At 41.6% G+C, this 27,804-nt stretch overlaps 1 protein-coding gene across 4 annotated transcripts in view; it reads left to right on the top strand.

Moving 5' to 3' along the window:
• Positions 1-27,804, top strand: part of Adcy8 (adenylate cyclase 8) — a 203,587-nt gene that overhangs the window by 120,684 nt on the left and 55,099 nt on the right. For 3 of the 4 annotated variants that reach the window (XM_013119531.3, XM_005078687.4, XM_040730353.1), the window contains exons 8-9: positions 12,138-12,335; positions 26,092-26,192. In XM_013119531.3, the coding sequence (XP_012974985.1) occupies positions 12,138-12,335; positions 26,092-26,192 (299 nt within the window). The remainder of the gene's footprint in view (positions 1-12,137; positions 12,336-26,091; positions 26,193-27,804) is intronic. The other variant, XM_013119532.3, reaches the window with a different exon arrangement.

Genomic DNA, 27,804 nt, shown 5'->3' with positions numbered 1-27,804 from the left:
AGAGCTTTTTCCTTCTGAGGATTTGAAGGGACAGGATCTCCATTTCAGCTGGGTAGAGGTAAGATCTAGCTTGGCTGCTTTGCTTCTCTGATCTTCAGCTTGAAGCTTGAACCCCAATATTTGTCTTTGGGTCTTTCATTTTTTCCTGCTACAAGGCTCCTATTTGGAGCCTGGGATCAGTCTCCAATTAATGTAGAATGGTCACCTTTATCCCACCCATCCATTTTACATGCAGGATGGCCTGAGAATCCATATGTTACTATTACTCGTCAGGCCTTTTAAAAGGCTTACTTAGTGAAAAGAAAAAACAGCAACAAAATCCCACTATCGCACTTCCAAAATCATACATTAGTCACTTCCACTCAAGAGACTGACATTGTTAACTTGAAGACAATGTGTACATCATGGTGACTCTAAGTAGAAATGGGAGTTTTGTAATCCATCCAGCAGACAGGAAGAGAATGGCTTCTCTGTTTAGAATAGAGGTAGATAGGCAGTGGTGGCACATGCCCTTAATCCCAGCACTCAGGAGGCATACACAAGAAGATCTCTGAGTTGGAAGCCAGCCTGGTCTACAGAGCAAGTTCCAGGACACTCAGGGCTACATAGTGAGAGCATACCCACCGTCCCCCCAAAAATGGCTATAGGTAAATATCCACAGATCACTAGGACAGTGAAATCTCACAGCAGCCTTATGCAATCACCACTTTAACTTACACATAGGAAAAGCATTTGTGATTCTGAGACCCCAGATGCCCAACATGTCCATGCATTCACCAACTACTTGTTGAGTAACTCCATTGGCTGGATGAGGCTAGTGTGAAAACAGAGAAATGGAGAGGGCTTCCTGAATGGTCAGGAACTTTTGGTTAAGGCCTGATGCTTAGGGGATAGCCAGGCATAGTGTGAACATTGCTATGATCATAGGATATTGCGATAAAGAAGGGGAGATTGATCTGAGGGAATCCGGTAAGATCTTCCAAGGAAGTGATGTGTAATCTGAGACCTACAGGAGTAAGTAAGCCAGGAATGAGAAAGCATGGCAACAAGAAGGGAAAAAGCAAATCTACCCTCTTAGTATGACTTTCCACTGCCCCAAACCTAAGCATGGGATTCTCTTTCCATACACAGAAATTAACCTCAAATCATTTCCACTGCAAACACTCAAAAAGTTTGACACTGTCATTAAAATGGAAGATGCTTTCCCCGGGGTCTACTGACTCTATTTACCAACAAGCTGTTCATCTTTAATCTCGTTACACAGAAAATCAGAGGCCAATTTTTCTCTGTAGGCAATCGGTCTTTAATGATTTTAATGTTAGGTTGGGTGTTGATGTCCCATGGATGAGACATCTATTGAGTTGATGCTGATAACATGGGAGAGTTTAGGAAATTCCCTGCAGTTAAATCTATACTCAGTAACACGGCTTTTCCTGGTGACATAACCTCAGATTGCCTTGAGCTCAGCCAGGGATTCACTAGAGGATCTGAGTTTCTACTCTTTTCAGAAAGGCTAATTGGTTTGAAGAATTTCGTAGAGTATTTGGTGGGTTAAATAGACAACTGGGTCCATTAACTTTGACTAATTACCCTTCCTTTCCCTGAAATTCTGGGGTAGATGTAAGCAAACAGAATTACATATCTAGAAACTTTTATTTGAGTTGGCAAATGAACCACATATAGCCTGTGGTTACTTTACAGACGTTACTGATGGGAGCTTTCGAAAAGCAAGCCAACTTGACTCTTCTTTCATCAAGAGTGACTTAGTATTTGTAAGTCACAAACTGTGGACTAGAAACAGAAATCCATGAGTGATCATATGGTGGGGTTTGTCTGGTTGTTCTTGTTATATAATAACAGTAATGGAAACCAGAGCCTGCAACATGCTAGGCAAATACTCAACCACAGAGTTACATCCTCAGCTCCCCGTTCCTTTCTCTTATTTTGTGACAGGACACAGTTAATGTTAAAGTCACTCTGTAATCCAGACTAGTCTTGAAGTAGTGATCTTCTTGCTTGAGCCTCCTTATAGATTGGGTTATAGGCCTGTACCACTAGGCCTGGACAGAATGTCATGTTTCAAACATATGGAAATGTCCCTGAGGAAAAACATCAAAACCTGTATTTTTCACTTCCTAAATTTTCTAATTTTGGGCAAGAAATTTAGACCTAAATTTGGGCCTCATTTTTCCGATGCCTGGGGTAATCCTGTCCATTGTAAAATTTCTTCATTAAGATACATCCAGTTGTTCCCAAACTTAAGTCATAAGGATCAACTTTTACTGTTTTAGCACAATGAAATTTGTATTTATGGGATTTTTTTTTCTTTCCAAACAAAATTGTGCTGGTGGCTAATGACCTTTTCTCCAGTTCTTCAGTGGTGTGTCCCATTTGCCATCTCTTATCATTAAAACTGCTCTGCAACACCAAAAAAGTCTCATCACCCTGGGACAATCTAATCCCAGCCAAGCAAAGATGCTAGATATTTTTGTTGGCATTGTCAGCCTGGTGGTGGTTTTTCAACACATGCTTATTTTGAGTTGACTTTGCCTTGTTGTGAGACTTCAGTGACTTGTCTCAGGAAAGTACACATATGGGACTGGTGGGGCTTTCTAAAAGTTCCCCCACTTATGAAGGTTCCCCCAGGCTCCTCTTGTGAATTCCAGGTTGTGACGTATTAGATTCAACACTCTCTCTTACCCCATGACTGTGATGTCACTTTTAATACCTTAAAGAAGTGGTTAACCTTTTAACACAGTTCCTCATATTGGGGTGACCCCCAGCCATAAAATTATTCCATTGCTACTCCATAACTGTAATTTTGCTACTGTTCTGAATAATAATGTAAATATGACCCACAGAGTGAGAATCATTGTCTTATGGTATTCGTTTAGGTTCTAACGTCCAGTAAGGTTTCACATGTGTTGTGTGTGACGGTTTCCACCCAGAAGTATATATTTGGGGATTACTTAGCTACAGGAAAATTCTTGAAGAGTTCAGCTCAGGAGCAAACACTGAGGATAGCAATAGGAAGTCAGAGAAGCCGGACTGATGACAGACAAGTCTGAGGGGAAGTGTGTATGTACTGAGAATGCTACAGCTTTGAACCTAGCAGGTGAGTTCATCTCACCTCCATTTTGCCCTCTTTCAAGCTAACTCCAGCTCCAGAGGGTCAGGCTTCCATGGGCAATCCCATACATGTCACACACACATGTACACACACACACACACACACACACACACACACACATAAAAATAAAGAATAAAATAATACCGTTTGATCAGTATATTGTGTAATTGTATCTGAGCAAATCATTCTAGTAGACAGAGGATACCAAATGAGTCATTTATCTTCTTGAAGGAGACTAAAGTTATGATAACCTTTAAATTCCCCCCTCCCAAATTTCTATTAGGAAAACACATGCATGTATAAACATGTGCAAACTGACACATTGACCGAAGCTGCATTTTCATAGCATTGCTATTTCTGAAAAAAAAATGGATGCTTTTTATACTTGAGGGGGTGAGAGCTGAGTAATTTTTGTCCTTGTATATGTTCTTCATCCACTGCCTTAGTTGAAACTTTCCAGCTGTGGACACAAGATCATTTTGTGCATGTGACAAGCAGTCACGTCTCCAGCCTCAGCAGCGGGGCATCCTGGCCCAGTGCTTTCAGTGCTAGAGTTGCTTGGGTTCACACCTGCCTCTGTCCCCATAAACAAACCGTTGTATGTGAACTCCTCTCTCTCCCACTCATAAGTGAGTCTGGGTCCCTTCCCCTCACTAGGTCTTGCCCTACCCTTGCGTTTATTCTCCCCTAACCTGCCATGAAGTCGGGGCAGGGTTTGCATAGCTCTCGAATGCATTGCCATAGACACACTATTTTAGGGCTGAAATTTCCCTTGACAATTGTACTTCCCATTAGGTCGCTTCAAACTGGTCACGTGTAAAAGGGCGCACCACGTTATTTCAATCAACCAGCAGAAGTTTCACAGCTGCCTTGATTCATCAAAAATGGCCCAGATTATAACAACTCAAATGAAATCACATTTCCGCAACTGAGTGACACAATCCTCAGTCGAAGCGAGCTTCTCAGACAGGAGAGGGTCAATGTAAGAAGACCTTTGTCCATAAGTATGATTGCTGGAGTAATTGAACAAGGGGTTGGAGCAGGTCACAGATGCTAAAGGCTCGCTCTTTGAGCGTTATTTTCTGTTCTGAGACATCTACCCTGTCACCTGGAATTGTGGTTGTACCTGAAGGCTCAGCCACAGCTAACCAGCTGTGCACATCTCAACGAAAGAAAATCAAGACTGATATCCTCATTCCCCAAGCCATGACCCACTAATACGGGCTGAACAGCAAGGTTGAGGCATTGGACAACATGTAGAGCACACAGGCAAAAGAGTGGAACTTTGTGTTTAAATATCCCTAGCCTTAGTTCCTGAATATAAAAACTATTTTAATGATGCCACTCACTCGTGCTAGCTGAAGGTCAATTGTACTCTCCTAAGACGCAGATTAGTAGGAAATTAGTAAGCATCTCCTGCTCAATCAGTCAGCACTGGGAATGTATCGCTGCCCATGCTTTTTTCTTCATCTCAGAGAGCTTGAAATTTCAGGACACAAAATGACAAATGACAAACAAACACTTGCACAGAACTTTTTGTCTCCATCACATTTACCAACCAGACAATATTTGGAAACCCTGAGTTCTGCCCTAGAGATGAGATTTACCAGGGATCACGATTGCTTGGGCCCTGAACTCACAACATTTGCACATATCTGGACACTGGAAATCTAGCTACAAAGAGTAGTAGAGTCCTCTGATAGGCTACTTAGGAATGTCTGGACTATTAATTCAGAAAATAGAGAGGACATTGCTATTACATTTCCTGGTGTATAAGCTGTAAAACCATATGGATTACTTAAAAACTCTCCTAAGGGCAGAATCTTGAGACATCCTCCCATAGCAAGACCTCATTAGAGATTGTGTTAGCTTTGTGTGAAGAGCAGATCTTACTGCCATAAGTAATATGATAAAGTAAATCAGATTCTCACTTAAAAATGTGCATAAATGAATCATTTGGGATGTGATACCACATTTTCTCTTCATGAAAATAAGGAAAAATTGTGTCTTTGACTGTTGCGCCTTGCCTGTAGTGACTGGTCCAAATCCCTACAGATCTCATTCCCATAAAAGGTGGAAAGTGCTACATTCAAGTTTTGAAGACTTTATGTATGTACATTCAGAAATGTCACCCAAGTTGATGTTTATCTAAATGCAACTCTGTACCTTCTTTTAACAAAACTGCCAACTCACATTCAAAGAAATCTTTGCTCCTCAATCCCAGATTTGGGAAAAGCATACATATTTCTGCCTTTTCCAAATAGGACTACATTCTCCCTGAACTCTCAAATCCAGAATGCTGAAACTTTCCCAAGAGCTTTCTTAAAAAGAAAAATGGTAATTGTTTAAGGCAGTAAATATGCAAATTAGTGTGACTCACTTATCCACCGTATGTATATAACACCATTGTGTGCCCTTCAACTGTATGAGTATAACTCATCAAAAACACAAATTAAACTTTTTGTAAAGGAAGAACCTCCTCTCATTGTGATTGGATTTTCATTTTAACCAACAGGATAGGAAACAAATTGCATTACTCTCTTCCTATCCAGTCCAAATCTTATTCTTGCATCCTTTAGGACCAAGGATGCTACATAAGAACGTGAAAGGTTTTCTCTCTTCCACAGTCCAAACTCTGTAGATAACAAGCAAGTGGAGTAACAGATGCTCAGCACCAGGCATAAGATACATCCCAGAAGTGATGGAAGGGTGGTCCAAAAATCAGTTGAACCAGTCTTTGCTCTTCCTACTTCTCAGTGCAGACCCAAGGGTTGGGAGATGTCATTCTGCAAAAATGTGTCTGATTGGTTTGAATAAAGCACTGTTGTCCAATAGGGAAGCAAGATAGGTGGGACTAGGAGTGAAGGAGGATTCTGGGAAAGAGAGACACAGGAAGACACCATTTAGATGCCAGAGGAGTAAGAGGTCCAGACCCCTTTCTCCAGTAAGAGAATTACTTAGAGTAACAATTATGGGTTAAATGCTTAAGTCAGAGCTATCCAGTAAGAAACAAGCAAACGATCAACATTATCATAATTAATATAGTGTCCTGTGTGTCATTTGGGGACTGCAACTGTGGAAGGGCCTAGGCAGCTGGCAAAGAAAAATACACTCAACACCCAAGCGTGAAACTGGAAATAAGCAGCCTTTGAGAACTGATAGGCCTATAAGTGGGGGAAGTCCTAGGGAAGTCATGCTGAACCTGTTATCTCCTACAGATCCCTCCAAATCAGCAGTGAGCCGCCCCTAAGCCATACCTATGTGGAGCTAGATAGCAAGGCCACCACAATCACCTCATAGGAGAGCAGAAAATGATGGATGGAGTCCTTTTCCCAACGTAACCTTCTTAAGCAAACCAGCTCAAGGGAAATGCTCAAGCAGAAGTTATCCTAGAGCTTGGTTCCAGAAAAGTCCCAATGTTGTCACTTTGGGACCTCAGGTCTCTGTGCTCTAGAGAAGATGTAGCATGAAAGGCAGTCTCCACACTCCCCAAATGCAAAGGAATCCTCATCCTGAGATGTACCGTGGGGATGCCTTTATACTTTAAAGTATAAAGATTCTGGCTCTTTTGCAGAACATCAACTGTCATGGTAGTGTCTTTTATTTCATGATGATTTGATGATCTAAAGCTAGAAATAAAGCTCAGAAAATATTTGAAATAATGTAACATTTAGTAACAAAGACCAGCAACACTTCCCTGGAGATAATGTTGATACAGAAACCCTTACATTCATGTACTCTGTTGTCCGTTCAACTCATATTTATTAAAAAATCTAGAAAATACATAGGGTGCTAGGAACTTGGTCACATATGAGGAACTGTGCCTCATTTCAAGGAGATCAGAGTCTAACAAACAAGCACATACATGCTCAAGAAGCAATTACTTGGGGATGGAGAGATGGTTCAGTGGTTAAGAGCCCTGAATGGTCTTCCAGAGGACCTGGGTTCAATACCCAGCACCCACATGGCAGCTCACAACTGTCTGTAATTCCAGTTCCAGGGAACCTGACACCCATGGCAAAACGCCAATGAACATAAATAAATAAATTAAAAATAAATAAAGAAATAATACCCTACTAACATAATGGAGGTTCAGAATATACTCTCTGAAGTAGACTATGTCTGATTTCATTTTGTAAGGAGATATATAGGACATGTATATGCTCAGAACCTATTTGTTCTGATGCATCAGACAAAATAAACTGAGTAATTGTTTAACATATCAAGTTTTGGCAATCATCTAAACTCCAATATGGGGTCACATTCCATTTGCATGGACCCTCAGATCTATACAAAAGTTTACATGTTGCCAGAACAGATTTTAAAACATATGTGTGGAAACCAGGGTAACCAGAGAGCACCTGGGAAAATGAAAAAAAAATGGAAGCCAGTGTCCTGAAAAAGATAACTCAGCATTTTGGAGTCATATGGAGGGAAATAATTAGGTCTTATTCAGAAACTGGTCCAGTTGGGCAGAATAGGGGGTTAAAAGCAATTAAGGAACTCTGAGCACTGTTTGCAAACTAGCATCTCATGGTGCATATAGAAAGACTTCAAGAAGATGGAGTTTGGGGTCAACATTTTTGGAAAGTGCAGAGACAAAGTTTTGGGTCTAAAGATGCAATCCATACCTTTACCTCAGTCATGTGTATTGGGAGATATCAGTACATGGATATAGCAATGTGTATGTTCCAGAAACATGTACTGAGCAACTACAAAATGTGAGACATTGTCACAGGTAACTGTCAATTTAAAAAAAAAAAAAGACGAAGTCTCTGGTCTCAATGCAACTAGTGAGAGAGACAACAGGAAGCAAACATTGGATTTACATCTCCTGACTGACCGGTCCACAGAACCGTAGTATCATGCAGAACCCTTTCAGGTTCTCTCGTTGTTGTTTGTTGTTTGGTTTGTCTGTTGTACTTCTTGGAACATATTGGGCAAAAGGGAATCGGAAGGATCTAGTCATGAGACTGTGTGAGCTGTTGGGCAGGATCTGCCAGGTTGCTGTAGAGAATGTGCTTAGACGTACCCTCTTCACTTCTGTGGCTCCTTTACGTTTCTGTCAATCCCCCTCTTCCCCACCAGTCTCTGTCCAACATTTGGAACTTTTGGTTTTGCTGTGTGACCTGTCTAGTTTAACGCTTATCGTGTCTGTATCTTTAGGATTGGAACCGCACATTGGGGTCTGTTGGAGTCACCAGCGGTCACAACTGAAAAGCAATGGCGCCTCCTCTCCTAAATCAGTAGCAAACAGTTCAGCAGTGGGGAGTGGGGTTCCCTTGAACCCCTTCTCCATCCACACCTGGTTGCTGGTGGATATATATATATATTGGAGATATATATAGATATAGATATAGATATAGATATATATATATATCCCCAGCCACTATGAATTTGCGTGACAATGGCTATGACATTTCCCAGCTCTTCACCCATCTTCCAGCTCTTACATCCCTTCCTACTCCTTTGTCCACCAATGAAAACTGGAGGGATTTCACAGGTGGACTTTCTGCCTTAAATCCAGTACTAGGAGCCAAGGCCAAACAATGTGATGGCCATCTGGGAGGTGACAGAACCTGAAAGAAATCAGGGCAGCTTCAGGGAGTTCAGAGGACAAGAACATGAGTCTCACCGAAACGTTTATAATACTTCAATAATATCTGATTAGCATAAAATATATTCCTACCTCATTTTGAGTTCACAAATATCTAGAAACACTAGCTAAAAATAAGAATATATAGTATAATTAAATGTTAAATAGTATATCTGTTTCAATCCTGTATTAAAGTATGTATTTGAATATAGATTCAATTAAGTGTGTACATGTCCTATTATAATCAAATGTGCTGATAATGTTTCCCACATCCTTCCATCCTCCACTTGTGTTTCTTATACTTTATTCATAGTTTAGAGGTCAACTTAAAACTGGAATCATTTAGAAACACACCAGCTTTGTGTTGACCTGATATCACTCCAGCTCTTCTATGTTAGGTGACTTAAAAAGAGTAGAAAGCATTGTGCCATTATAAATATCTCATTCTGGTCTGACTCTAGGTAGACAGATGACTCACATCACACATTTCCCAGTTGACTACTTACAAACAAAACAAACAAATACTGTAAACATAAAAGTGTCTGAACTGCCAGTATTGGCAGCATCAGCCCACTAAGGTGAATGAACATAGGACAAAATGGAATTCTTTGCCGGTGTAGTATATTAAAGATCATCCCAAAAGTCATGCATCCTTCGCAATGCATTGGGAGTTACACCAAGGTAGATATCGGGCGGTGTCTGTCCCATCTGCTTGACCACTAGAGATGATTTCATCCTTCTCTTTATTATATGCAGCCCCAATACAGTTGTGAGTCTCCACCTAAACATTTTGAAGGAAGTGTCTCCTTCCCAACTAGTGACTACATCCGGATGGCACTGACAAATGAAAAGAGGGTTGAGAATCAATTCACTCTCATTGGGAGCAAGAACACTGATATCCAGGACCACGGAGGAGAGCTCTGAGCAGGCATGATTCCATTGTTCTCTGCCTGCCAGAAGTGATCAATGGCACAGACTCCTCGGATCAGCAATCAATTAGATTAATTCCTAGTTCCTAAGGCCTCTTACAGATGAGCATCAGTTCTGGGTGACATTTTTCATCCTCCCACATCAGAATGAGAACAAAATAAATAAAGGAAGAATAGACAACAATTACTTGTGTTCGTCTGGGACACAGCTCAGTGTCGGAGCACTCACCTGATGTATGCAAAGCCCTGGGTTTGATCCTCAGCCTTGCCAGGAAAGAAATTAACAGATAATTAATTAATTCCATGGGATCCAAGGGCTGTCTTTTATTTCAAGAGCATGTCGGTTTTGTTGGGAATAAAATGCCCAGGCTCTTCTTTTTATGAGATGACAGTGCTTGGCCTCTTGAGTTAATTTCATGTTGATCTCCCCCTGAGTGTTTGTGCCCTAAAGCTGCACTTGTGGTAAACACTGCTACTGTAACAAATCTGTCCCCAAAACGTGTTTTGAAACTTGCCTGCTCTGTGAAACTTACGAGTCTCAGAGCTGCAGGTGTGATGGACTAGTAGACTGGATATGCTTGATTTAATTCAAGGAAGGAAACCATAAGAGCATTAAAATTATAAACAGCAATGGAGATGTCACACTACAGATGTATGTATATACTCTCGCTGTTAAACTCCAGCTGTTCACACATACAGGAAGCATTCTGGCATCCCTAAGCCACAATGAACGCCTAGACAGGGGCAACCTGAGCATCCTGACCACCTCCTCTCCAAGTCAGAAAAGGTAGTTTATATCTGAGCTGCATATGAACAAATGCTGCCCGTAAGACCAAATGGGAGGTCCACTGGTCAGCCGCCATCCCACTTCCTTGGCGGCATAACCACAAAGACTCTTAGGAAGTCAAACCCTCTGGCCAGGTGTGGACCCTGCTGTCCAATTTTCTGCAGCATTAGTCCCTGGTTCCTTCTTTCCTCTCCAGACTTCCCCTTCCCCTTGCCGTTTCCTGCCTTACCTTCCCTGGACGTCTATCCTTGACTCTATAGTAATCTCCTAGGCACTCGACTCTGAAACCAACTGCATCAGTGGAGTGAGAGTACATTTTGCTCGGTCATGTTGGAACATTTATTCCACCCATTATCCTGGGACTGCAGAAGAGGAGTTTTAGTCAATTCTACCTCTGGTGAAGCTCATTAGAGACCCCAAATATCTGCTACACTAGAGTCTGTGCCTCCAGTTTGGACCTTGAAGTCAGTGGGTTCCTTTTAGCTTTGAGAAAGTTGCAGTTCTTGAACAAGTCTCTCCGAGGCTATAGATGCATGAAAAATTGGAGTCAAAGAATCTGAAAGCGTCCTATCCCCTTCATGTGCTTTCCTGTGATGATCCTGTAATCTGTGTCAGTCCAGCCTGTTTTCCAAGCATAGCTAAACTAAGAGGCTGGTCCAAACAAAACAGATGCCATTGAATGTGTACCACACTGGGGGTGTTCATTTCCTCAGAGATATGCCACAGCCTCTGCCTCTACTCGGGGAAATCCCTGATGGTTGACTGGGCTCCTCTGCTCTGCTATCCCTTTAGGCCAACTTAGAGTTTGTTTGATTTGATTTTTAGTTTTCCTTAATAAGCCACCTAAATTGGAGCTGTGAGTGAGTATTGCACTTGGCTAGAGCCAGCCAGTTGATTTTTGTCAGCGGCTGTTGAATCACCAGGAGATGAGATCTCTGCTACGTCCTCATAAGCCAATGCAATCTCTGCATCCACGCCCCCGTGTCTGGTTACCAGCCATGGTGGTGCACCTTCCTCCACCTCATGCTGTGTAATCCCGGGAGATGGGGAGATGCTGGAATAGCTTGTGATTCTTGCCTAAAGAATATTACACATATATCTATAGTAAGATATAGATATATAATGGTTTGTGTTGGAAGAAAACATTGTCAATGTTTAAAAAAAAACTTATTAGTATTTGTCGGATTTGAGAAACAGAGCCTGGCACATCTGACTCTCTGTGTTTGAGGAATGCTTAAATGGGAAATACAAACAACAGGGCACCCAAGTCTTCTCATCACCATTAAGAGAAAGACCTCGTCAAAACGTGGACTCTATTCAGGAAGAGATCATTTAGTGGGCTTGCTGGACACACAGACTTCCTATTGTTTCTTTGTTTCTCTTTCTCTCATACCCAGGACGTGCCTGGATAGAGAAAGAGTGGGGACTCACATTTCTCAGGCTTCCCAAATGCCTCAACCTTGGAATTCAGTGAACCTACACAGAGGAAAGAGAGTGTTTCCTCTCCGCGTGCTACTGTGCCGGGTTGTGTTTCTCTGAACCTAAGAGCTAACTGGGGAGTGGTAGGCTCCACTGATTACAACTGCATGGAATGCTGTGACCGTGTGCAACGCGACATGATCTGAAACACTGCATTTCTTTTGGATCTGAGGGGAACCAGCAGGTTTATTGTGTTTGCATGTGCTTTCCCTCTAGACTCTGGCTGCCCTAACGAGAAATTCAATAAATCTGCTTCCGAACCATCTCGCGCAAGCTTTGCATGTCCAGTCTGGGCCTGAGGAAATTAACAAGAGAATAGAGCATACCATCGACTTGCGGAGTGGCGATAAGCTGAGAAGAGAGCATATCAAGCCATTCTCACTGACGTTTAAAGACTCCAGCCTGGAGCACAAGGTAGATCTGAGTCTCCATGGCGGCTTTTTCCTCAAGTAAATTCTTGTCAATGTCTGTGGGATTAGAGAGCGCCAGGGCTGCCGTCTGGCTGTCTGTTTCCTGCTTGTTTGGTTCAGTTGGATTGGTTTGGTTCAATACTGTTTCCTCTTTACGCCCTTTGGAAATGATGAGTAGACAGAGTGCCATGGAAGGAGATGATTGTTAGACAAAGAAACCCTCATCTCTGAACTTTAAGAGATAGATGCCTGAAAGAAAGAAGCAAGGGTTTCTCCCACATCGAGACTATGAAGCCAAGTGGCATCACTAAGGCATTGTGTCCACTCTTGTAAGCATCCATTTCATTGTGACCCTGATAGCCTAATGGATGTGGACTCTCAAGACCTGATGTAAATGTAAGCAGGGCACCCCGTATCTCTTAGAGTTTTAGACATGATCCAGCTGTCTGCTGGATCGGAATCCAGCCCCAATCTAAATCTGCCAGTAACCCATGGATTGAGTACTCCCTAGCAACTTCCTTTCTGTGTGACCTTTGACAGGTAAAGTGGGTTGGGTCTATGATCGTACATATGCTCCTTTCTGTAAAAGGAGGGGATTCATGTCTCAATAGTGGATTGCCTTGGTTACGTTTTTGGTTGTTATGATCTTTAAAAAGAAACTGACAAAGCACTAAAGGAAGAAAGGATTTCTGGGAAAATCCATCTTGACAGGGAAAGGGGGTGCTTGAAGCAGCCGGTCATATTACCTTCACCATCAGGAAGAAAGGGACAAGAAATGCTGGTGCCAACTCCCTTTCTCCTTTGTGTTAGGCTCAGGGAGCCAGCCCATGGAATGCTGCCACCTACCGTTAGGGTGAATGGTCCCACCCAACTTAATACAACCCCATGAGTGTCCAGAAGCTGACTCTTCTAGATAACCCTTCACAGGCAAGGTCAGAAGTTCCTTTACTACATGATTCCAGATCCTTCCGATTTGAAAATTACAAACCGTCACAGAGACTATTATGAAAGTCTCCTAGACAATGCATTGCTTAGATGAATAGTTGCAGTATGGCAAGCCATCACTGTGTGGATAACGTTTTCCGTTCCCTTTCTTCTGCCCAAGCTCTGTACTGGAGCGAAGGGAGGATGCTTGGATTTTCCTGCTTAAATGGATGACGCATTTTTCACTGTTAGGGGCAGACAGACCTTTCCTAGCTGAGCACAGAAGGTGTTCAACATCTGTAAGAGCCTTCAGCAAGAACAGCAGGGCATTAGCAAGCAAATTTCAGGAGTTCGGTCAGATACTTCATGAAGCTCCAGTGACCAAATCTTTTGTGAATTTTCCCAGCCGCCTGGGAGATTGCGCTTTCCCCAGTTAGGAGAATTCACAACTCTGTGCGCATGCCTTGCTCCCAGTGAGGATCCCTGATTACTACCTACACACTATGAACTCTAAAGTGAATGCCTTCCACCTTCAATTCCCAATTCAAGTCCCATTGTGTCTACATACTAACCAAATGGAAAAGAGAGAAACATTTTGCCTCACTGAACACCCCCCAAAAATAGCAGGTGTGATTTTCTTATTCATAATATAATGAAGGCTTACAGACCAAAATTAAAATCATTTTGCTCCCTGGGTTCTCCATGAAAGGAACTGTGACAATGAGCAGAGTAGCTTTCCAGAGAATCGTCTCAATTAGCCTGTGTAGACACTACAGTTAAGCTCAGAAGTGAACAGAGCCCTTTTATTCATTCTTGCTAAAAGCACACTTGCCTCGCTGGTACCCTAACTCCTGCAGACTGCAGTTACCTAGCGTGGTGTAGCTAACAGTGTATGCATCTTATTTGTAACTCCCCGGTACTAGAACAAAAGTGGGTCTGTGCCAGGCAATGCGTGTCTGGGTTGACTTCTCTGAGCAGGGGAGGTTCTTCCAGAACAGTTACTGGGCAGTGCTCTGGTTGACATGGGATCTGACCACTGACGGACCAGCCATGTGTCACCGGGCATGCACCCTCTTGTTCTTAGTGGTAAGGACAGTGTAGCACACGAAGGGAGACATTTAGTTCCCTCCCTGAGTTCCAGAGACGTTCCTCAGTGGCCCTCACTCTGAGATCCTCTCTGTAGACTAGATTTCTGCTAAGTAGAGAATATGTAACAAGTGGCTTCAATTAATCATCTACAGCTGATAGTATGAAATGATTAAAACACCAGAATAAAGTAGATGCCATCATACAATCAGCGTGTACTTGATCAAGACAGAGAGAAACAGTTATGAATCCCCAGGGACTGGGATTGAAAGGAACTATGACACAAAGGCAAGTAAGTGTTCTGTACATAACACAGCCTCTACCCTGATTCCCAGGGCTTGCTCCGACTACTTTTGTGAAAAAGAAAAAGCCTCCTCCTTTGTGAACTTTGGATGAAAGAGAGGCAGAAGGAGGAGGCAGAGAAACGGGTTGAGGCAGGAAAGTGCCCTAGAGCCTTAGCAAAGTCTAAACAAGATTCTCAGAGCACAGGATGCTAGAACAGAGAACAGCATTGGTGTGGTACATCAACTTCTTGTATCCTTAGAGAAAAGTTTACTCGCATGCTTGCAAAGAGAACACTGACCCTTCAAGAGGTTAAGCATAGGTCACAGAATTCCAAAGCCCAGAACCATAGTTTATTGCCTCTAGATATCATCAACCCAGGGATACTCTGTTTTCTATGTCATTCAGAAATAAAAATTACACAGTATTAGGAATCTATGAGAAGCACACACATAAATACAATGCCCACATACATGTACACATATGCACATGCACGCACACACAACACACACACATACATGTGCACACATATGCACACAAGACACACACATAAAGGCACACACATGCAAACACACACATGGAGACACACGCATGCACACATAGGCACATGCACGCACACCCAAGACACACACACATAAAGGCACATACACGCAAGCACACATGCATGCACGCATGCACACACACATACATGCACACATATGCACATGCTCGCATACACAAGACACACATATACACACACATACATGCACACACACTCTTGCATGCACACACAAGAAACACACATATGGACACGCACACACATGCATGTGCACACACACACACATGCACACACACGTGCACACACATGCACAAGCAGACGCCATGCACACAGAGCCGGGTTAACACTGTGTGGGTAAAGATAAGAAGGAAAAACCAGTATCCACCCAGCACATAGGAGTGGCGAGGAACCCAACTCCTAACCCTGTCAGGGAGTAGGCAAATGGAAAGAATGTCCCAAGATCTAAGTTTCTAGATGAAATCTACACAGGTTTGTCCCCAGATTCAGTCTGGACGTGGTCTGAAGAAAAGCTTCAGGCAGAGACATTAAAGTGATACCAGTTGATACTGCCACCTGGTGTCGAGACGGAACAATCGACGGAACAATCACACACCTCCCAGGAAAGAGTTCTAGGTTTTAAGATTTCTGTGACAGAAACAGGCACCCTGATTTCAGAGGTGTCTAAATGTACATGCTATCAAAAAATTCCACATTTTAAGTAAAACGGTGCATCTAAGTATGTAGAGTGTTTACAATTCCAAGCCCCTTTTGCTCCACTGACCTGCCCTAGCTCTTGAAAGCAAGTTTGGATCTTAAAGGCCCATTTTCTAAAAGGAAAAAGCAGAAATGGAAACGTTGATTGTAACTTGCATCCTGTTTAGGCAACATGAACAAACAGGACTAAGAATTTGGTCATCTATGCCTTTAAGAATGAATCACAGAGCATGACGCTTCATTGGAGTGTATGGAAATGCCGCTGCTTCATCATAGCTTATGAAGCTGATACATCTATTAACAGGGTCATAGGCAACAAGGCTTCCGCACAAGTATGTGGTGAATGAATAAGAACATGGACAAAGGACTAGGGAGTTAGTCCTGCAGGGCAAAGTCCTTGCCACACAAATGTGAGGGCTTGAATTCAGATTCACAGACTCTACAGAAAACTAAGCTTGACAACATGCATCTGTAATTCCCGTGTTCATAGGCAAGATGAGATATACAGATAGGAGCTTCCACAGCAACTTCCAAGCCAACAGTCTGGTGTATACAGTGACAAACAGAAAAGACACACTGTCTCAAACAAAGAGAAAAATGAGGACCTGTATCCAATATTGCCCTCGACCTACCCCCACACATACATGCACACACATCATAAAATCACATAAACACACACACAAACAGAAAATGAAGGAAGACCTAGGATGCAGAGTTAGAGGACAATGATCCCACTTTCCATGACTTATATCTCAGTATGTGTTTTACAATTGGTGATCTTAAAAAAACATGAGTGGGCCTTGATCGAACCTTGTTCAGTAGGTTTTCAGGAGGGATAACTGAAGTTCTCCTTGATCACCACTTTGGAATTCACTGTGGAGAGCACCTCTCCTGCTCCCAGACTCAGTAATGCCTTATGTTAGGTTCCAGAAAGTGCTCCATGATGCCAGTGACTTAACTACACTTGGGTTACACATTTATCTTCTCTGTTCTTTGGTTTCCTCGTCTGTGAAATCAGGACCTCGGACAGGTCTTCGCCTTCTATGGCAACTTCACCGACTCCAGTGTGTTCCTAAGATCTTGGTTTTGCATTTACATCTGGCCCCTTATTCCAAAGCCGTTATCTTCACTCTCATAATTCACCCATGCATTTTCTGTGACAAGTCATAGAACACAAGAGTTGGTCTTGGCCAGATCACGATCCATGCTCAACATTGTCACTTACTAGCAAATTCATGAGGATTTTTCCAGGCAGAGATCTGGATGGGAGAAGAGAACTCAATTATCAAAGGTCCAATATTTCACAGAGAAAATCTGCCTTACTTTAGTAAAGTTAAGTATTTTCCAGTGAGACTTACAGATCTTGGGACCAGCACACACACACACACACACACACACACACACACACACACACACACACACACAAAATAGCACAGCAGAAAAGAGATGCAGAATTGAAATGTATTAAGTGCCATTAATGATACTGGGGTTTTCTCGTAGAAAGCACTACATGTTCTATGGAGAGAAGGCTTGGTGGGACAATGGTCTAAGCTCAGATCTCCAGAGTCCACATGAAGCCAAACACATAACTCATCGCTGTAGTGATATAAAGGGCAGAGATGCCTAGAAGTCCTTGGCATGGTGTACAATACAAGACCCTATCAAAAGCAAGGTAGAGGGTGGGGATTATCACCAAAGTTTGACCTCTGACCTCTATACATATACATGTATGCCCACACTCACATGCTCAAACATGTGCTTACATATCACTCAGGTGCACACACGGGGGGGTGGGAGGAGAGGGAGGGAGAGAGAGAGAGGGAGAGAACGATAAGGGAGATGATGTGAATAGTAACAGTATTCCACACTAAGTATGTGAGGAATTTATCTTTCAACATATTAACATTTTAGCATCAGCCACCGAGGCCTTAAAGGGATGTGTCTATGCCTCTTTGAACACTTGTATAAATAAAACTCTTCTGTGGGTAAGGGCCAGGAGCACCTTTCATCATTCTGCACTTGAGTCTTTTTCCATATTGATATTTAATTGTACAATAGTTTTAGTAACTGCATGATGTCCCATTGTATGTTTAGACCATTTTTTCATATTTTCAGTTTTTCACTGCTGGGAGTTTCCAACTAAGTCTCCATGGCCATCCTTATGCTTAAACACATTTGTGCTCACTCTTTACTTAGGGTGAGATCCTGAAGACACAAATAGAAGATGCGCGTTTGAAGTATTTCACAGACACTCTGAGATTTCTCTTAGGATGGGTGCCTATATGTTCTCAAAATTATCAATTTGATAAAAAGCAAACAGTATCTCCTTATTGATTTTTGTTATTAGTTGTGAATGGGGTTGAAGGTCTTCCTGTATGCCTTCTGGTCTTTGGATTTCTCCTTTGGGTGACACCCCTTGTTTTAATTCCCTGTCTTTTATTACATAATTTACCCTTGTATTCAGAGTTGTGAGGCTTTGTCATCCAGCTCTAGGAACTTGCCCTTTGTGGGATGGCCCTTCTTGCTTCCTTCTGTCTTTATAGTTCTAGTAGGAAGGTCCTATGTCTCGGCTTCTGGTCCTCATTCATTTCTGGAACAAGACTCTCTCAATAAAGTGTAGGATGGAAATGACAGCTAATTACAACTACAGATGGATGTCCCCAGTCAGAGAATCCTGCATGAAACCCTTAGAGCCTTGGGAGAGTTTAATAGCATGGACACATATTTGAGAAGAACTTACTAAAGATAGTGTTGCATAAGCCATGCACTGCACTAAAATGGGTCAAGTTCTTTGTGTAGAACAAAAATTAGGGTATGTTAAATATATATTCTGTAATGGGTTGGGCATTTTGACTTTTGATGTTGGCATTTTCATAGGTATTAAAATCAAGTCATATCAATGAAGCAAGATTTCCTTCCTTCTTCCAATTCCATCATCTGTTGGATCCTGAAACATCTCCCTTTGAGAAAGCCTCTTTCTGTTCCTGTGCCAATCCTCTTATTCCTGCAAATAGTTTACAGACTGCAGAGCTGCCTGGTGATCTTGTCTGAAACACAGGGGCCTGTTGGTCATCTGTCCTAAAGACTCATTGTGAAAGAGTGTATGTGTTTCAAGACACGTTCTTGGAGGACTCAACTCTGTTTTTCTGAATTTTCAGCCACATCATTTTGTCCCTTTGACTGAGTGAGCATAATTGGGACTGCCTCTTGTCAAAAGATCCCTCAGTCAACATTTGAGCCAATATGGACTCTGACAGCTTCTAAAGAGCCATCAATGGTACCAGGAGAAAAAAGACCATGATTCAAATTTCCCTTTAGAAATAAAGTCAGGCACAAAGAGTTGCTTAATATTTGGTAATAGCAGAGACATACTAATAGCCTTCTGCCACTCTGACAGACATTTTTGTACTCATGTAAAAATCCTCATTTTGTTCAAAAATATTCTGTCTTTGTTTAAAAAGGAAGAAGAAAGAACATTGACCTAGTCACTTAGTAGGGAACTAGGGAACAAGACAAAGGGTTTGACTTCACTGACATACTTACGATCATCTTTCAATAGGACTTTGTATGATAAAGTAAGGGCTAGAAAGATGCCTCGATGGGTAAAGACACTTGCTGTGCAAGCTTGGGAACCTGAGTTTGGGTCCCAGAATCTGCATAAAAGCTGGACACTTGGCGGAAGCTCCTGTAACCCCACTACTCTTTCAGGGAGGTGTAAGGAAGAGACAGGAGAATCCTCAGGGCTTCAGGGCCAAGTATTGGATGAGCTAGTCTGGCATACAGAGCTGGGATAGTGTATGAAATCATACACTATATATTTGAATAAATTAAATATCTTTATACCAATCCAAAGCCTCAGAATTAAAGTTTACAATTCCAGAGCTATTTAAAGAAACCATTTCATGAAAATCACTAGAAGGTTCATTCTTCATATGTCCTGTATCCTGGAGTACCATGATTCCAATATTTATCCATTTAATTGAGCACACATTTGTCACTCATTGAAGAAGTATTCCCATCGCTGCCTCTAGATCATTGGAGCAGACACATCGGATGCCTCGGCTTCTAAATATGTCTTAAGAATGAGAAAGACAGACTGTTTAGTTAAGGGAATCTAGCACTTGAGTAGCTCCAACTGCTGTATCTCTTTCTATGAGAACAAGCCATCCAAGTGTTTTCATACCATTCACACTGAGTTTCTTCATGTTCCCACAAGAATTTTCTTTCCAGCCACCCTTCTTGTTATTTTGTGCAAGTCCATCTGTCATAGCTCAGAGCATCTGATGTGTCCAGCTTATGCTCTGCTTGCCTGGGTTCCACCAGCCATCATGTTCTGTGCACTAGAGAAAGAGAAAAAGCCACAGCTTCTGTTCTCATGGAATTTACACTCTCCTTTGTGACCTTCTTGGGCCAGCCGCTGACTCTCCCATCCTAGAAGTGGGTATCAAAATGACCATGAGTGGTGAGGCTGTTGCTCAGGAGAAATGCAAAGACTGCTACCATGCCTGCCGTAACCCGCATCTGAGGGGGCAGCATTGCAAGGAAACACATTCTTCCATCCTTTACCATCAGCGTCAGGCTCTGTCATAAGCACTTTATACTTGTTACCTTGTGCATTGCTACAACATCTCTTGTGCAGGTGTTAGCTTTACTATGTGACAGGTGTAGAAGCCTCAGAGAGTTTGAGCACCTTTTCCAGCAGATATGGAATTCAAATCCATTTCAATATGCCTCCTAATCCCAGACGATCAGTTATATAGCAGCGAGATCCTGCTGTATAGTTTTCATAGTGCCTGCTTTTCATGCAGTTTAAAGATTTTTTTTTGCGATACAGGCAGTAAAAGATATGATGTACACAGAAGTGATTGTGTAGCATTTCATGTGGCGAAGACCTTGGGGGAAGGAAAAAAAGTGGAGTGTAAACTCATGAACAGTTATTTTCCTCTCTACCCGCCCTGCATATAGACACATATGCATGCCCATATGCAAATTATTCACCACATGTTTTGGGGTTGGAATGGGAAACACTGAGGAAGGCTGGCTACCTCCAGGGCAACTCTCTCACCCTAGTTCTGTACGCACACATGTCAATCAAATAAGTGAATGAACAAATAAATGCGAGGAATACCTATCCCCTCAGGAAAGTGGGAATAAGAACACTTCTGGGCTCTGTACTCAGAAGAAAGCACAAGGTTAACAGTCAAGGGTTTGATTGTATAATGAGATGGTTTTGAAAGAGTAGAAAAAGTAACAATAGCTCTTAAAATTACTGAAGGCATGTGAATCTAAAATTTGGGGGAACCACATTTTAAACACAAATCAGCTATTAGATTAGATCTTGCTCGTTTTTATTTAACAAAATCCATTGTAATTTTCACGACATGAGCAAGTTCTGTGATGAATGCTTTCAAAACATTTGTTTAATGTTACTATTTCCTACCACATATTTGCCACTTAGAACATCTTTAGATAATGTTTTGGGTGAGTAATACTGATATCTTATATGTTCAGAATTTCTCTCAGTTTTCTGTACACTTTATGGAGAAAATCAAAGTTATGTGGGAGATTAACCGGACTCAGTAAAGATGTGTCCTACACATAAGAATATTCCCTCTTACTATAGACTCTTGAGTTGCTGTGTCTGAAATAGAGTGAAAGGAGAGGAGTTTGAGCAATAAGGCTTGGAAAAGCCATGAACTTTCTGGTGGGTTATGAAGTTGGCCTCTAAAACAAACACACTCAGAAGCAAGCATGAACATCTTTTCTTGGAGATGACCAGAAATATTTTGCACCACTCCATTCCTTGTTTCAATGGTACAGGTTGGAACACGGAGCTTCAAACACCCTCAGGTGCTGCTGTTTTCATTTTACTAAATCATTTAGTAAATTTAGTCATTTTCATGATCTCATTTCACAGCTGTGAACATCTGGTTTCCGCAGGAACACTCAGGTTTCCTTTTTCAAGTGTGAATGACAAGTTTCAAAGGGGCTCAGAGAATAAATCTACTCTTATTCAGACAACAGTCTTATAGGACTCCACATCCCCTTAACACGCTGTAAAATACTGCCATTTGTATTCAGCTCTAGGCAGTCAAATAGTTTCAAGGACCATTTAACTCATGTGTTTTTATTAGACCAATTAGCCATCTCTTGTCCCACAAAATCAGTTGCTTCCAGGGTGAGAAATACTACTTCTGCCTACAGTGATAAGATGCAGAGTGACAGAATTGAAAGATTGAATGCCAATGGTCATTGACCCATTCCATTCCCCCTTATTAAAGCTTCATCGTCTGCAACCAGGGCCTTCCAAGCAAAGACCACAGAGGAGATACTAGCCTTTAAGTCTCACCATGGCTTGTGCAATGGTCAGTCCAATACACTACCAACACTACTATCACTTACAGTCTTACAGATGGGAAGCAGTGGGCCTTCCTGTCTTACATCTGACATGGCGCACCTCAGACATGTGTTACCACACTTTCTTTGTGAGTCGTCTGGACAGGAGATGGAGAACCTTCGCCCTAGCATCAGGTTACTTGGAAGAAGTGAGTTGGTACAAGACTGGGTACATGATCACTTGTAGAATAGTTGCTATTAATAATTTCATTGAACACTAAATAAAAAAGAGAAGATACTGTTTTTAAATCTTTTATGACAGGTTAAATGAGTGTTTTATTTTGGCTATTTCATTTTTCCAATTAACATAGTGTAACAATGCTCTGGGCTATCTCCATGGAATATGGTACACACACATAACAGTAGTAGGGGTTAAATTACTTAATTCTCTTATACAGCATTAACAGTTTGTCCCAACTGAGACTCTCCTTTAATTTAACAAGCATGTATTAATTTAGAATGATGGAAGATATGTGAGAAAATCCCTTTATTTGAGGCTAGTTTTATCCAAAGATGGAATGAAATTTCAAAAGAAAAAGTTTATTTATTCTATAACCAGAAATATCTAGGGCTGAGATAATGCTTATTTCTGAGCAATATTATTGAGAAATGTTTTTATAGTTAGCAGTTGAGCAAGGACGTTGAATGTAACCCACTTCACTTTTGAGATTATTATATTGGTCACAAGGAGACAGAGAGTGCACAGCTTAACTCTGCTCCATTTTTCCCACTGGAAGAGCCATCCACAGCACGCAGGGACACAAGAGTAGAGTCAGCACTACTATTTTGTATTAGAGATGGGGAATCCTGATGAGTAGGGTGCTTTCCTTCCTCCTCACTAAGGAATAGTTTCCGGGACTGTCTCAAGAATAGAGACAGAGAAGGGGAGAGGCACTGCCCATCTCCAACCACTTCCCAGACCATCCCTCTGTGGATGAAGAATATGGAGTGGATTTTTCTTCCCTGTGGCCATGTAAATACTTGAATTTCTCATTTTTCTTATGAAGCATCTAGAACCCATTGACTCTCAAGACTGACTAATTCTAGGGTTACTATTTCAATTCCAAGGCCAACATCTCTAGACATGAACACAATATTAAGCAAGTTCCTGGTGCATTCGTGCACATGAAATTAGTTTGGTTTTCCAAAAACCCTTGCAAGTGGCTCCTATTACATCAATGTGCTAGGTGGCAAGACTGATATATAGATATGCCCCAGGTTTCATAACTAACAAGTGTTGAAGCTCAGGTTCAAAAGCAGTCGTGTCCTGGTTTACTCCATACTCACAACTGAAGTATAGAAAGATAAGTGTGGTCAGATAATGACAGAACATAGATGATCCAAAGAATGTCAGATTTGGGAAACCAGACGCGTATAACAAACCTAGTAATAGCCATGCACCCAAATGTTCAGACCTTCACAAGTCAAAATGAAATTCAGTGAATCAGCGCTCAGTCTTGAAACTCTTAACATCCTAAGCCAATTAGGAATTTTCTTTTCACAAGCCTTCTCTCCTTGTACTTAAAAGTCAAAATGCATTCCATTCTGAAACCCAGTGTTCTATTTTGATTGACATCAATGGCACAGATTTTTCTTTTTGTGGCTGTGCAAGGAAACTGAAATTCACACATGAAAACAATAGAATGTTTTAACATTGCAAACATTGTATGTCCCCATTTGGCAGAAAAGAGAAGTGATCTTCAAAGAAATTAGCTTTGTTCGCAGAGAATTACTGATGGGGCTGGAGACAAAGTAAGTCTCCTTACTTTATTCCTCCAGCTCATTATTTAAGAAGTATGACCAGCACAAAACTTCCCACAACTTTAGTTAGGACCAGGGCACTTTTTAAATGTCATCAGTAAGAAACTTTCAGGGAAGGAGACAGGGACAGTTTGTTATCTAAAGGGAAAGATATTCTCCCAGTGAGAAAAGGCCAGGGAGTGGGAAGGAAATCTAGTTAAAAGCAAAAGCTCAGAATTACATATTGCAGCATTTATGCAGAGGGTGTTTGTAATCTAGAATACCCTACCCAGGCTTAAAGACAGAAAACTTGCTTCCTTGGGAAAGCAGGGGTGGTCACCTGGTAGTCATCAGCAGACAATTCGAGTATTTGTAAGGTAGGTTGCAGAAAGGAGTCTAGACTTAGGAAGGTGACAGTATACCATAACTTCAAGAGGCTGGCATGCTGGTGATAATGATGTGGATGATGGTACTAATGGCAAAAATGGAGGATTAAATACACTAAGGATTGTGGATTTTTTAATCCCAGTGTCGAATCTATACAATCAAATTGGTCATCAGTCAACCAAAAAAATTAAATTGTGTGTCAGAAAATATAAGGAAATCAGACATTTATCCACCTTTGAATTTCATTTTGCAGCTAACTCATTTTGGCCCGTGTGGGTCACTATAATTTGCCCCTGCCCCTGAGTAGCACTATTGGTAATTATTAATGACATTGATTTTTCTGAAGTTTTATCAGGAGAGAGGGTGGCTTATAGAGACTGTTCAGGGTTCCTGGATCCCCTCCACATACCAAGCAGATGCCAGTAGCTGAACAGAAGCCTCGGTGCTTGAGAATGCAAAAGGCATTTCTCTGGAGAAGGGATGGATGTGCATTGTTAGAGCAATATTGTGCCTCACCCGGGGTGTTTACCAGTTACTGGTCATTCCCAAAACCTTAGCCATGACTCTAAGTAGTAAGTTCCAGTCTACAACCTAGACCACACCCAGAGGTCAATTACAGTTTTAAAATTCTGTAACCGTTATTTCAAACTATTAGTCCAATAAAATGGACTGATGTTGACATTTCACTGACCTGAATTAAACCTCATTATTATTATTGGGTGCAAAGAGCCAAGAGGTTGTGTGAGAGAGAGAGACATTGACCAGCTACCTGGGCAAAGTGATCCTAAAATTCAAACCAAGGATAACAAAGTTCTAGTGCCAGGTTTACCTTTGGGCCTCCTCAACTCATCCCAAAATAAGAATCTTCATTCTCTGTGATCCACAGCAAGTCACTAGACTTTTATGTCAGTGAGGAAAAGTGAGGGACTTGGGTAAATATTATTCCAATAACTTTCACAGTTTTTAAGCTGTCTGTCCCTATTTGTAAAGTATTATTACTCAGTTCAGTGACTCTACAAAAGTTCAGGAAATGAGAAAGGAGTGTGGTGGATACAAATCTCCAACATTTGGTGAGCTTTTAAAGCCAACAATGAAATTACTGAGTTACCCACACTCTCCAGGGCTTCCGAAGATGCACAACAGAAGGGTGTCAGCACATGAGCCCATCAACCTTGATTTGTGTTCAGTGAGAAAAGAGACTACACCACTAGAGGTCCCGTGAGATGCTTTTAAACTCTAGACTGTGAATTTATTCTCAGTGGTTCTTATTTTAAAAGGAAGTAGAAAGATTCTCTGGTAACACATTTGCCTATGTCCCTTCGCCTAACAAGAAATAGAACACTGTCCCTACACGACTTCATTTTGCTTAGGAGGGAAGTACACAGGAGTTTGATCTGCAGCGTTCATGGCAGGGGCTTTTCTGTTCTGTTAAGTGAGGCAGGAGACAGATGAGATCATGAACCCCTGAAGGAGTATATCAGTTCTTGGGGTTTCAGAGGAAAATTGGTGGGAGGGGTGGAGATATTGCCCTGTGAAGATTTCATAAAATACAACTTCCCACCAAACATTTTCAAGAAGATATTGCATTGTTGCTTGTTGCTGCTTTCCTTAACCTCAAATTGAGGAAACTTATTCCTGCAAAACCTTAACTCTGCTAGAAAGTAATTGACTCAACTTTTTTTTTTAATTACAGTATTCTCAAATGAGGGATGAAGTATTCAAGTCCAACTTGGTCTGTGCACTTATCGTTCTCCTGTTTATCACTGCGATTCAAAGTTTGCTTCCTTCTTCAAGGTAAGTAGGAAAGGCTAAGATGGCAGCTGCAGTGGCTGTGTGGGCTGGCGGGCCCTCCCCTCGAGCCATCCAGCTGACCTGTTCCAAGGCTCAGAGTTTAACATGACTGGGTCCAGGACCTAAACCCAAGTGCTCAACAATTCTAGGTCAATTCTGACTGACTTACTACGCATAATATTCTCTTCACTCTGCCTCAGCAAAAATCTTCCCTAATATTAATAAAATATTAGCACAAATTGGGATAGTCTGCATTCCTGCTGAACACTGCACCCATGAGTGCAGAAAACGATGCATTGTAAGAGGCCTGATCATTGATTTGTTTGCCCACATGAGTCATTCATAGACGTATCACCATTCTAGGTCAGAAAATTTGAAAGTCAGCACTACAAACACATAGACGCTGACCAATCACTTACAAACACTTTGCATATAATAACTCGAAAAATCTCCATGACAAGTTCACTAGGTAGCTGCCGTCAATGTTGTCTTTAAAGTAGAAGAGACTTGAGGCCCAGAGTGCTGAAATAGGTTTCCCATTTGATGTATTGCAGTCTTAATTCAAACACAGTATATCTAGTTCCAGAACAAGGGTTCCTAGCAAAGTCTGGGGCAGGAATTGTACAAGACAAGTCTTGTGATGGCAACCTTGCTTGTCTAGTTGATCGGTCTGTGAGACATCTAGAAAACTTGGAAAGCACACTTCCAAGTGTGTGTGAGAGAGAGTCTCCTGAGACGACTTGATGTGTGGTTTGGTGGACTAAATGGAGAAAGCCCGATCTGAATGTAAGAAGCACCAGCCAATAGGTAGACTGAGACCCACATCAAATGAAAGGCAGAAGGAGTCATGTCATTTGATTCTTGTCAAGTGGTGTGTTTGTTACTGCTGAGACAGACATCAGACCCCGTATTCTCTAATCTTGAGGCATGAACTTGAACTTTTCAGGGTATCTCAGGTTAACCTCTGTCCAGGAATGCACCTTGAATTCCTACTCTTCTGAGTTCATTTAATGAGCAGCTAATGGCTTCCCAGGTTTTCCATGCCACAGACAGCCACTGTATGATTATTCAGCCTCTTAGACTGTAAGCCAATCTAATACATCTCCTATTACAATCATATGTTCTATTCTTTATATTCTTCTGGAGACACCTAATGGATAAACAAGAAAACAAAACAAAACAAAAAGCCCCTCAAGCACTGTTAGTCATATTAGAAGGTATCAAGTGTCACTGAAAGGACTACCATTGTAGTAAGATGGTGGAGTTTTAGCCTTAGAATGAATAACTATTAAGACATTCAGTAAGAGCCTAGAAAACGCATTGAGTTTCATAGTTTCACAATGTATTTTAAAGGCAGAAGCAGATAAAAAGTTAGAAACATTTTCTCTTTTATATGAACTAACCACAAGATGGTCAAACAGTCAAAGAGAAGAAACATCATACAGAGCATTCCAACATAATATTAATAATAATAATAATGATGATGACGATGACAATGATGATATAACTAAGGTAGCACCGTTTTCCAACCCCTGGTGAGTTAAAGGATGCAGGAACTGAGCACCAAAGAGTGTGATCAGCACATACAGAAGACACAACCACACCTTTCAGTGAA

The sequence above is a fragment of the Mesocricetus auratus genome, unplaced genomic scaffold (assembly GCF_017639785.1).
Source record: "Mesocricetus auratus isolate SY011 unplaced genomic scaffold, BCM_Maur_2.0 Super-Scaffold_100023, whole genome shotgun sequence".
NCBI classification, from domain to species: Eukaryota; Metazoa; Chordata; class Mammalia; order Rodentia; family Cricetidae; genus Mesocricetus; species Mesocricetus auratus.
The sequence above is the reverse complement of the archived record's forward strand: the minus strand, read 5'-3'. Positions and strand labels throughout refer to the sequence as shown.